The sequence below is a fragment of the Rana temporaria genome, chromosome 2, assembly GCF_905171775.1.
Source record: "Rana temporaria chromosome 2, aRanTem1.1, whole genome shotgun sequence".
Classification (NCBI taxonomy): domain Eukaryota; kingdom Metazoa; phylum Chordata; class Amphibia; order Anura; family Ranidae; genus Rana; species Rana temporaria.
In genome coordinates, this window is record NC_053490.1 from 532,942,907 (window position 1) to 532,955,853 (window position 12,947).

General features: G+C 45.8%; 1 protein-coding gene across 6 annotated transcripts in view; it reads right to left on the reverse strand.

Moving 5' to 3' along the window:
- The window catches only part of ATP6V1A (ATPase H+ transporting V1 subunit A), a 90,730-nt gene that overhangs the window by 36,893 nt on the left and 40,890 nt on the right, over nt 1-12,947 (reverse strand). For all 6 annotated transcript variants that reach the window (XM_040339141.1, XM_040339146.1, XM_040339142.1 and 3 more), the window contains exons 4-7: nt 12,676-12,804; nt 9,968-10,182; nt 6,697-6,834; nt 4,420-4,571 (exon numbers count right to left, since the gene is read on the reverse strand). In XM_040339141.1, coding sequence (XP_040195075.1) covers nt 4,420-4,571; nt 6,697-6,834; nt 9,968-10,182; nt 12,676-12,804 — 634 coding nt within the window. The remainder of the gene's footprint in view (nt 1-4,419; nt 4,572-6,696; nt 6,835-9,967; nt 10,183-12,675; nt 12,805-12,947) is intronic.

The following is a 12,947-nucleotide window of genomic DNA, read 5'->3' on the forward strand; positions in this document are numbered from 1 at the left end:
ATTATTTTTTTATATTTTGTACTTGTACATATCGGCCAAAAATAGCTGTTTTGGGGAAATTCCGAAACAACTTAAAGATTGCCGATAATGACTAGTGGTGCAACGCGGGATTGCAGAGCGGTAAAACACACACTGAAATTGTCTCCACGCTGTTCGCACACAGCTCCCAACCACGCTGTGATAGACAGAATGCGGGTCTAATGCTGGGATGTGCTCTGTCTATCACAGCGTGGGGTTAGGAGGAGGCGGGGCTGTGTGCGAGCAGCGTGGAGACAGTTTCAACATACGGGCGGTGAGTTGCTTTCCTTTCTAGCATAAGAAGTTTGCAGCCATCCGTCCTCCCCTCTCCCCCCACATACATCCCTCGGCTGGCTCTATCTACGGGACTATGTCCCCCCCCTGTCCCCCCTCTTCCCCCCTTTACTGCCTAGTCTGGTTCCTGTCCCTGCCGCCAATGCTCTCCTGTTTTGGAGGTGACAGGGTTAATAAAGAGAACCGGTCACCTCCAATTGCTATCACACTGGGAATTATTTTCTCCTGTGTGATAGCAATAAAGTTAAAGCGGTTGTAAACCCGCATCAAATTTTATTTTTTTTTTTTCTCCTGCAAGGCAAAAGTCATAAGGAGCTAATATGCACCGCATATTAGCTCATTATGAAATACTTACCTCGGAACGAGGTGCGTAGCACTTACCTGGTCCATGCCGAGCGAGATTTCATCTTGCCTTGGCGTGTCTTCCGGGTATCGCCGCTCCAGCGCTGTGATTGGCTGGAGCGGCGATGACGTCACTCCCGCGCGTGCGCGCGGGAGATTTAAAACTCGGCAAGGTCCGGCGGCTGCCGGTCCTTTCGCCGTAGATCCCCCCTGCGCATGCGCCGCGGCGCATTGCCAGGAGAATACCTCCTAAACCGTGCAGGTTTAGGAGGTATTCTCCTTACCTACAGGTAAGCCTTGCTATAGGCTTACCTGTAGGTAAAAGTCAAAAAAGTGGGTTTACAACCACTTTAAGTGTAAAAAAAAAAAAAAAAAAAATAATAATTAAATTAATAAAATAAGTAATTAACCACTTAAGCCCCGGACCAATATGCAGCCTAAAGACCCAAGGGGTTTTTACAGTTCGGGACTGCGTCGCTTTAACAGACAATTGCGCGGTCGTGCGACGTGGCTCCCAAACAAAATTGGCGTCCTTTTTTCCCCACAAATAGAGCTTTCTTTTGGTGGTATTTGATCACATCTGCGGTTTTTAGTTTTTGCGCTATAAACAAAAATAGAGCGACAATTTTGAAAAAAAAGCAATATTTTTTACTTTTTGCTGTAATAAATATCCCCCAAAAACATATATAAAAACATTTTTTTTCCTCAGTTTAGGCCGATACGTATTCTTCTACCTATTTTTAGTAAAAAAAAATCGCAATAAGCGTTTATCGATTGGTTTGCGCAAAATTTATAGTGTTTACAAAATAGGGGATAGTTTTATTGCATTTTTATTTTTTTATTTTTTTTTACTACTAATGGCGGCGATCAGCAATTTTTTTCGTGACTGCGACATTATGGCGGACACTTCGGACAATTTTGACACATTTTTGGGACCATTGTCATTTTCACAGCAAAAAATGCATTTAAATTGCATTCTTTATTGTGAAAATGACAGTTGCCGTTTGGGAGTTAACCACAGGGGGCGCTGTAGGAGTTAGGGTGCACCTAGTATGTGTTTACAACTGTTTGGGGGTGTGGCTGTAGGAATGACGTCATCGATCGTGTCTTCCCTATAAAGGGAATGACGCGATCGATGCGCCGCCATAGTGAAGGACGGGGAAGCCGTGTTTACACACGGCTCTCCTCGTTCTTCAGCTCCGGGGAGCGATCGCGACGGAGCGGCTATAAACAAATAGCCGCGCCGTGGTCCCGGATCGCTCCCCGAGCGGACCCGACCTCCGCATGTAGCGGGGGGGGTCCCGATCGGACCCCCCACCCGCTAATAGGCGAGGACGTACCCATACGCCCATGTGCCTGTACGTGCCATATTGTGGACGTATATGTACATGGGCTGGTCCTTAAGTGGTTAAAAAGTAAAGAATAAGAAAAATAATAAAAATAAGAATACGATACAAAAATAAAAAAAGTAAAATGACACGCTACAAAAAAAAAAAAAAAAGTGATAAAGCAATAAAAAATAAAAATAAAAGAAACAAGAGGCGGCAATTGGGGGGACAGTGATGGGATGCTCCATACATTTTTGCAATCCGACTGTACTGTTTTAACATACAATTATTTAAAAAAAAAGAAAAAAGTAATTTTCGGTTTCGGCCTGACATTTTTTTTTATTTCGGTTTCGTTTCTGAAATTTCCATTTCGGTGCACCTCTAGAATACATTTCAGGAAATTATATTGGCGGCATTTACTTTTTTTTTTTTTTTACTGAAATGGATCTGAACCAATGTGTGAGTTTCTCCCGGAGCTTTGCAGAATTTTAATCGTTATGCTGCTAGTATTTTTTTTTTTTTTTTATAAAATTCTTTATTTTGATTTTTCTTTCACAAAGATATTAATACAGCATTTCATAAAATGAACCTATACAGCAGTTCTGTTATTTTAAGCACAACATCTTTTTTACATTAACATTAGTTAGTCTTTCGCAAACAGTAAAAAAAAAATTAAGTTCTCATCATTTTAATCTAATTTTTATATTAGTCTGCTATAATACCATATCTTTGTTATATTTTTTATTAACCTGGGCCCCAGAAATTAAATGTTGACGAGTTTTTTTTTTTTTTCAAAGTGATTACACAGCAAAATAAAAGCATGTATGGGGGAGTTTGCTTTGAATATTGAAAATTAATTAAAGTGGTTGTAAAAACCCTTCCATATACACAGTGAAGTGACTAGCCTCTGGTGAGACACAGATGAAACAAATCTTCCTACGTACAATAAGTTGCACCTGTTTATTTGCCACCCTCTCTCCTCTACATCCAAAGTGAGGAATTGAGGTATGACTATGCACTGAACCCCAGTGCGAAACGCGTCGGCTATATACCCCACTGCTTGCTGTGCTTTGTAGTGCCTTTTTCTCCTTTTACCATTAAAAGCCACCTTTTTAAAAAAAAATTGGTGTGCGGCTGTCCATATTTTCTCTTCAAGTTTAGAGGAATTAAAGGGGTTGTAAACCTACGTGTTTTTTTCACCTTAAGGGCCCTTTCACACGGAGATCCGCCTCCGTAAGCTCAGCGGGGATCGCTCCGTTTATCCCCGCTGAGACGTCGGATGACAGGGCGGTCTCCGCACACTGTGCAGGGACCGCCCTGTCTTTTCTCCGCTCTCCCCTATTGGGGGATCGGATGAACACGGACCGTATTCATCCGATCCGATCACGGAAGAAAAAAATAGGACATTCTTCCGTCTGAAAAATCAGATGTGGGAGATTACGGGTGTTAGCAGATGTTTATCCGCTGACGCCCGCAATCACATAGGGACCAATGTATGACCCTTTTTCATCCGCAAACAGATGGATGAAAAAGCGGACATACGGTCCCGCACGTGTGAAAGGGGCCTTATGCATCCTATTTCCGTGGGCGTGTCCCCGCCGTCCTTCGCTCCTTGGAGTCCTGGCTTTGATCAGATAGATTGATAGCAGCGCAGCCATTGGCTCCCGCTGCTGTCAATCAAATACAATGATGCGGACGCCGAGTGTATGTGACGGGAGCGTGCACGCAAGGTAACCCCCCCTCGGGAGAGAGCTTTCCCAGAGGGGGTTACCCAATATGGAGAGGAGCCGCGAGAGCCGCCATGGGACCCCAGAAGAGGAGGATCGGGGCCACTCTGTGCAAAACGAACTGCACAGTGGAGGGAAGTATGACATGTTTGTTTGTTTTTTGTTTTTTAAACTGAACCTTTAGTGTCACTTTAAGGCTACAAAACGCTCAGATGTGAACAGGGGCTATTCAAATGAATGGGATTTTGCTTGGAAAGTAGCAACGGACGGATGGACGGCCGCACACCAAAGAACTTTTGAGTTGTCTTTATTGAAGGAACATGAGCAAACACCGCAGAAATCAAAAACAGCCGACGCGTTTCACACTTAGTTAGTGCTTATTCATGGCCATGAATAAGCACTAAGTGTGAAACGCGTCGGCTGTTTTTGATTTCTGCTGTGTATTTGCGATGTTTGCTCATGTTCCTTCAATAAAGACAACTCAAGAGTTCTTTGGTGTGCGGCCGTCCATCCGTCCTTTGCTACTTTCCATTGCCTAGTGCATTGCCAGCACCCACATCCACAATTGCACTTGGGATTTCCCTGGAGCGTTGAACCCCACCTCACTCAGTTCAATGGGATTTTGCTTGTTGGGCGTTTTTCGGGCGTTTTACGAGCTGAAAAAAAACAACACTACAGAACACACACAGAGTAATACACAGTGTACTCACGGGAATAGAGCGTCCAGCACTCTCTGGCCAGTCAGAAGCGGGTGATTGGCTGGCAGCTTCTCCGTCACTGGCCGAACCGTTCTCACCGGCCATATCTGGACCATCGTGAACTTCTCCTTCACTCCCTCAAACTCCAACTCCAGCACCACATCCTATAGAGGAGCAAGGGGGGGGGGGGCAATTATGGATTGTGTCATTCCTATACATTTTAAAAGTTCCCCTGTGTCAGTGACACCACATACAACGCTAGAATAGGGGTTGCACCGATACAGTTTTTACCGGTGAGTAGGAGTATTAATAGTTTCGGTCAAGTACTCGCCGATACAAAGTACCGATACTTTGCGATGTAATTTGCATCCATACAAAGCGAATGGGCGCAAAAAACGTACTGCAAAGAAACGCAAGCGATTTGTACAGGAATGTGGTGAAATTCCGGTCTGAATCGCATGCAGCTTCCCACACCGCTCCTGCGTGGACACAGGCATGTCATAGCGATTTCAGTCTGGATTCACACAGGAGCGGTGCGGGCATGAATCACACCACATTCCTGTTCAAATATCATGTGATTCTTTACAGTATGATTTACACCCATTCATTTTGTATGGATGCAAATCGCACCGCAAAGTATCAGTTTGGGGAGCTTTTTCATGAGTACTCGTGAAAACACTATGTTGGCATCGATATGGACATCGGCGCATCCCTAGATTCTAATATTACTTATTCTTCTCGTTATTTACATGAGCTTAAAGCGGAGTTCCACCCAAAAATTGAACTTCCGTTTTTCGGAACCCTCACCCTTGGCACCTTTCAGGGGGGAGGTGGGTGCAGATACCCAAGACAGGCATAGACGCCACTAAGCCCCCCCCCCCCCGCATGGCGGCGGCAGCATCCGAGTACCGAGGAAATGCTCGGCCTCGTCTGCCGACAACACGGGCGCAGTGGACAGGCAAGTGTCCATTTTTTTAAATCGGGTGGACCTCCGCTTTAAAGCAGGGCTCCACCCAAAAGGGGAGGTCCAACTTGTCTGCCTCTTCCCACCTTGGGTTGCCATATTTGGCACCTTTTGGGGAGAGCAAGTAGCTGGTTTGGACCTCAGTGAACTGAGACAGAAGTTCCTCCCCCATCCCGTAGTGTTTTGGGACACTTCACAGATCCCAGAAGACTGCAGCCCATTCACAAACCACAGTGTGCTTTACGCATGCGCAGTAGGAAACTGGATGTGAAGCTTCAGGGCTTCACTGCTGGCTTCCCATTAGTCAGGATGGCAGCGATTAAAGAATCGGCTCGGGAGAAGACACTGCTGGATGCCTTGACAGGGAAGTGCCCTAAAATTAAAAGGATTTGTAGCTGCGGATTTAATTTATTTTTTTTGGGGGGGGGGGGGGACTGAAGCTCCTCTTTAGGGGCCAGTTCATACCAGAATGAGGTGCGATAAACCTGCACTCAGTGTAGGTTTCCCGCACCGCAGTCAAAACACACTGCACTTGCGATCCACAGTGGGTGTCGATGCCAAAGACACCCCAAAATGCAGGTCGCAAACGTAGGGCATTTGCCTGCACCGGACCGCATGGTACTTCCAGCTGCTCTGCGTTTTGTGGTGCTACGGTCCGGCGCAATTTCAGCCAATTCAAATAAATAGCCTGAAATCGCACTGCATTCGTATCGCATGTGAATCGCACAAGAATGCACGGCACATTCCTGTGCCATTCATGGTGTGAACCGGCCCTTAAAGATTCACCAATTCAGGATCATGACAATTTTGCTTTAAAGATGAATTTTAAAAGGGTTGTAAATGTAATTTTTTTTTTTCACCTTAATGCATTCTATGCATTAAGGTGGACAAACATCAGATGATGCCGCCCCCCCCCCCCCCCCCGAGCCCCCGTTTTACTTACCTGACCCTTCGAAAATCCCGCGCTCGGTCCCGAGATCCTCCTCGAGTCGAAGCATGGCCGTTGATTGGCTGCAGTGGATGGATTGAAAGCAGCCCGGCCGTTGATTGGCTGCAGTGGATGGATTGAAAGCAGCGCAGCCATTGGCTGGCGCTGCTGTCAATCACATCCAATGAAACGGCGCGCCGGGGGGGCAGGGTCGAATGATACAGCAGCGGCAGTATCACGGGAGCGCGCCCGCAACAGCTACACACCATGCTCGCTGGCAATGTTTCGGTATGTCTGCATCTAACATTCGGCATTTTTAGCATACAATGAAGATTCAATACAAACTCAACATGTGGTTATAAAACTGTAAATGAGCGGGAAGGTGTAATAAACTCACGGAAGTGTCGTAGTGCCCAGGAGGTGCCACGTAGGTGACCGTGCCCCGGTTGCGAGGAGGAAGCATGATCTTGTGTTTGATCAGGGAGTTCTCAAACACGGACCCGTAGATGTCTCCTCCAGTGATATGACTGCCGACCTGCAAGACAAAAAAAAAAAACAAAAAGAATATTAGTATTAAAATCTTGGACTGGTCATTAAACCTGGGCTGTCACGGACTCGCCTCCCTCTAGAGGTGCGCCGCCACGATGGCCTGGGCTCACGGTCCCAACGCAATCCACATGTCGCTGCGTGCAGGAGTAAGGGGGCACCCACCACTAGCAAGAGGAAGAAGGACCAACGACTGTCAGAACACTGCTGGATTTAAAGAATAATTCCACTTTTGTTGAGAAAAAAAAAAAAAACACTCCTCTCCGGGTGATCTATGTACATTGGAAGGATCTTAAACTTTGTTGCAGATTTCTACCTTTTGTTATTCTGAAGAAACAGCCGTTTGTCTGTCTGTGTCCATGTGCAAAATTAATCTGTATGCGATTTTATTATCAATCAGCTGCTGCACCTGCAGGGCTCTAAGAGTCTACATTCCTTAAAGGGGTTGTAAACCGTCATGTTTTTTCACCTCAATACATCCTATGCATTAGGGTGAAAAAACATCCGACAGTGACCGGCAGGGCCGATCCTAGGCAGGGTGCATTGCACCCAATCGCCTGCAGAGGTAGGGGCGCCGAACATCGAACAGACTCTCTAACAGAAGTCCTCTCTGTGTCCATCACAGAGGCCCCCCTCCAGGTCCCAATAAAGTACTCTGCTTCTCTTCCTGTATTTTGTTTATTGTTAAGAGATCATGTAAGGATCCCAGGTTAATGAAGACTTCGTGGGGGAGCATCTCTGCGGTCGATTCATTACTATTGTAAAGGGGAGGAGTTAGTAAAATTACGACGCCCATGTGGGGGCGCCAGAAATATTTCTGCACCCAGGGTGCACCCTGCCTGTGACCCTAGGATCGGCCCTGGTGACCGGCTCCCCCGTTTTACTCAACTGAGCCCTTCGATTCCCTCGGAGACGCGCTGTACCTCTCTGCCCGGGGGTTCTCAGCTCTTGATTGGATAGATTGATAGCAGGGCAGCCATTGGCTGCACAGCCTTACTGTGCCCCATCACTTGCAGCCTTACTGTGCCCCATCACTTGCAGCCTTACTGTGCCCCATCATCACTTCAGACTCACCACAAACACTGCCCTGGTGCCGCTTTGAGCCGAGGGTGCAGCGCACACACAGCATGCATCTTCCGCTGTGTGTCATGGAGCTGGGTCTGTATGTTTGGCGGCACTTTGTGATAAGGTCCCGCCCCCCTAGACCGGCAGATGTGATAGGCAGAACACTGATTCAATCTACTATCACATTAGCTGATCTAGGGGAGCGGGACCTTATCACACTGTACCGCCAAACACACAGACCCAGCTCCATGACACACAGCGGGAAAAGATGCATGCTGTGTGTTTGATACAAGAGGAGAAGGAGTGCGCTGCAGCCTCGGCTCAAAGCGGCGCCAGGGCAGTCCAGCCCTGCCGCTCTCTGTGTCCTTCGGCTGACAGTTTCCTAGCTGATCGCTTCAGCCTGGTTCACCCCCTCTCCTCACTCGACCTGGAATAAATTCCACTCGCAAAATGCGAGCAAACAAGTGAAATTTTGAGGGCTGTGCTATACCATGACCTGAATAAATGACAGCCTTCAAGCATCCTGTCTTTGGTGACCATGAAGATACCATGGGTTCTATACTTTGATAAAGAACAACATGCAGTATTAGTAGTAGATGCTTTTGCATATCCAAGAGTAAGTCGGCAACTGTAACCTCACCTTGAACTAGACAACAATAAAAAAAAGTTCCCGCACAAATAGATACCATGGCAAGGAAAAAAGTAAAAAAATAAACAAATTCGGGCAGTGGGCAAGTCTTCCTTCCAGTAATATATTTGACTCATTAACTACTTGCCGACCGCCCACCGCCGTTATACGTCCTCACTTTAGAGATGAATATCTCGGTAACGGCAGCAGCTGCTGCCACAATCGAGATATTCATCTCTTCTGTGGGCGGCCGTGTTAACGATAATGGCGGTCTCCGCGGCGGATTCGCCGCGAGATCGCCGTTATCGGTGGCGGGAGAGGGCCCCTCCCGCCGCTCTCCCGCCGCTTACCGTAGCCGTCGGTAGCGGCGGAGGAGGAGATCGCGACCATCCGGCAGCTTAGCGGGGACGAGACTGAAGGAAAAATCTCCTTCGCCCGTCCCCATAGCTCCGCTGGGCGGAAGTGACGTCAAAACGTCAGTCCCGCCCAGCCTCTTAAAGAAACATTTTTTTTTTTTTGTCATTTGAAAAAATGACATTTCCAAATTTTTTTTTTTTTTTTTTGCATTTAAGCCCAAATATGAGATCTGAGGTCTTTTTGACCCCAGATCTCATATTTAAGAGGACCTGTCATGCTTTTTTCTATTACAAGGGATGTTTACATTCCTTGTAATAGGAATAAAAGTGATAATTTTTTTTTTTCTTCAGTGTTAAAAATTCTAAAATAAATAAAAATAAATAAAAATAAATGCGAAAAGCAAAAAAAAAATTTTTTAAAGCGCCCTGTCCCGACGAGCTCGCGCGTAGAAGCGAACGTATACGCGAGTAGCACCGACATATGAAAACGGTATTCAAACCACACAAGTGAGGTATCGCCGCGATCGTTAGAGCGAGAGCAATAATTTTAGCCTTAGGCCTACTCCAACTCAAAAAATGCAATCTCTAGAATTTTTTAAACGTCGCCTATCAAGATTTTTAAGGGTAAAAGTTTGACGCCATGCCACGAGCGGGCGCAATTTTTAAGCGTGACATGTTGGGTATCATTTTACTCGGCGTAACATTATCTTTCACAATATATAAAAAAATTGGGCCAAATTTATTGTAGTCTTATTTTTTTATTTAAAAAAGTGAATTTTTTCCAAAAAAAGTGCGCTTGTAAGACCGCTGCGCAAATACGGTGTGACAAAAAGTATTGCAATGACTGCCATTTTATTCTCTAGGGTGTTAGAAAAAAAATATATATAATGTTTGGGGGTTTTAAGTAATTTTCTAGCAAAAAAAAAATGGTTTTGTCTCGTAAACACCGACTCTGAAAAACAGGCCCGGGGCTAAAGTGGTTAACTGTTCATTTTCAGCATTCACCCCATCTAAACCTGACCTGAGGAACAGGTCTGCAAAACGCCCAGATGGCACCTACAGCCTCTACCCACCCGTAAGCTTTTGGAGGGGGTGAAATCCCACTTGATGTCCTTGTTGAGGGCTGTGACGTTGACACCTCGGGGGATGTAGATGCTTTGTGTGGAGTCACTGATGTCCTTCAGAGGTCTCTGGATACCATCAAAGATGGACCCCATGATGCCTGGACCCAGCTCTACGGAGAGGGGCTTCCCAGTCCGGAGTACGGGGTCTCCGACCGATACACCGGCTGCATGATGGGAGCTTAGGAAAACTCACGTTACATAAAAACAAACTCAGTGATGACAACAAACACTTAATCAATGAAAGTCATTGTACTTTTTGCCATTTGAAAATGCTTCTGAAATACAGTGCCTTGAAAAAGTATTCATACCCCTTTACATTTCCCACATTTTCTCATGTTACAACCAAAAACGTAAATGTATTTTATTGGGATTTTATGTGATAGACCAACACAAAGGTGGCACATAATTGTGAAGTGAAAGGAAAATTATAAATGTATTTTCAAAATGTTTTAAATATGTGAAAAGTGGGGGGGGGGGGGCATTTGTATTTGGCCCCCTTTTCTCCGATACCCCCAACTAAAATCTAATGAACCCAATTGCCTTCAGAAGTCACCTAATTAGTAAATAGAGTCCACCTGTGTGTAATTTATCCTTGGCATAAATACGGCTGTTCTGAGAAGCCTTCAGAGGTTTGTTAGAGAACCTTAGTGAACAAACAGCATCATGAAGGCCAAGGAACACACCAGACAGGTCAAGGATAAAGTTGTGAAGAAGTATAAAGCAGGGTTAGGTTATAAAAAAAATCTCCCAAGCTTTGAAGATCTCACGGAGCTTCTGTTCAATCCATCATCCGAAAATGGAAAGAGTATGGCGCAACTGCAAACCTACCAAGACATGGCCGTCCACCTAAACTGACCGGGCCGGGTAAGGAGAGCATTCATCAGAGAAGCAGCCAAGAGGCCTATGGTAACTCTGGAGGATCTGCAGAGATCCACAGCTCAGGTGGGAGAATCTGTCCACAGGACAACTATTAGTGGTCTCTCCACAAATCTGCCCTTTATGGAAGAGTGACAAGAAGAAAGACATTGGAGAAAAAAAAAGACATAAGAAGTCCCGTTTGTAGTTTGTGAGAAGCCATGTGGGGGAGGGGACACAGCAAACATGTGGAAGAAGGTGCTCTGGTCACATGAGACCAAAATGTAACTTTTTGGCCTAAAAGCAAAACACAATTAGCTGGATTCCGGTAGGCGTAGCGTATCGTATTTAGACTACGCCGCCGTAAGTTAGCAGTGCAAGTACTGTATTCACAAAGTACTTGCCTGCTAAGTTACGGCGGCGTAGCGTAAATGGGGCCGGCGTAAGCGCGCCTAATTCAAATAAGGATGTGGGGGCGTGTTGTATGTAAATTAACTGTGACCTGACGTGATTGACTGTTTTTTACGAACGGCGCATGCGCCGTCCGTGTACATATCCCAGTGTGCATTGTGGCAAAGTACGCCACACGGACGTATTGGTTTCGACGTGGACGTAAATTACGTCCAGCCCTATTCACGGACGACTTACGCAAACAACGTAAATTTTTCAAATTTTGACGCGGGAACGACGGCCATACTTAACATTACTAGTCCAGCTATTTGATGGAATAACTTTACGCCTGAAAATGCCTTACGTAAACGGCGTATCTGTACTGCGTCGGCCGGGCGTACGTTCGTGAATAGGCGTATTTAGTGATTTACATATTCTACGCCGAACGCAATGAAAGCGCCACCTAGCGGTCAGCCTAAAAATTACACTTTAAGATACGACGCTCGTATCTTAGCCTAATTTAAGCGTATCTGGTTACCAGAATACGCTTAAATTTGCGTCGGCACAGATTCAGACTTAGGCTGGCGTATCTACTGATACGCCGGCCTAAGTCTTTCTGAATCCACCTATATGTGTGGGGAAAACTAACACTGCACATCACCCTGAACACACCATCCCCCACCGTGAAACATGGTGGTGGCAGCATCATGTGGTGGGGATGCTTTTCTTCAGCAGGGACAGGGAAGCTGGTCAGAGTTGATGGGAAGATGGATGGAGCCAAATACAGGACAATCTTAGAAGAAAACCTGTTAGAGTCTGCAAAAGACTTGAGACTGGGGAGGAGGTTCACCCTTCCAGCAGGACAACGACCCGAAACATACAGCCAGAGCTACAATGGAATGGTTTAGATCAAAGCCTATTCATGTGTTAGAATGGCCCAGTCACAGTCCAGACCTAAATCCCATTGAGAATCTGTGGCAAGACCTGAAAATTGCTGATCACAGACGCTCTCCATCTAATCTGACAGAGCTTGAGATATTTTACAAAGAAGAAGAATGGGGAGAAATGTCCCTCTCTAGATGTGCAAAGCTGGTAGAGACCCCCCAAAAAGAGAAAGGCGGTTCTAAAAAGTATCGACTCCGGGGGGCGCCATACAAATGTACCCCCCACACTTTTCACATATTTATTTGTAATAAAAAAAAATTAAAACCATTTATCATTTTCCTTCCACTTCACAATTATGTGACACTTTGTGTTGGTCTATCACATAAAATCCCAATAAAAGACATTTACGTTTTTGGTTGTAACATGAGAAAGTGTGGAAAGTTTCAAGGGGTATGAAGACTTTTTCCAAGGCGCTGTATAACTAGACAATCCTCTTCAGAAGTAAAAGAACCTGATAAAAAGGATACAGGTCTCCTCGTAGACTTGGATGGTGGCCATTTCACCTTCAAGACGAATAATTTCCCCGACCAGCTCAGAGTGTCCCACACGCACCAGCTCGTACATGGCGGCTCCGGACATATTGGATGCGACCACCACTATTCAAAGAGAGACCACATGTCATGGTGAGCAGAATATAATCAACATTACATGGATATCCAGAGCATACAGATAGAATGAGAGGCCAAGGCTTCATTCACATAATCCAACAAGCCCAGGCGAGGCAAGTACAGTAATACCT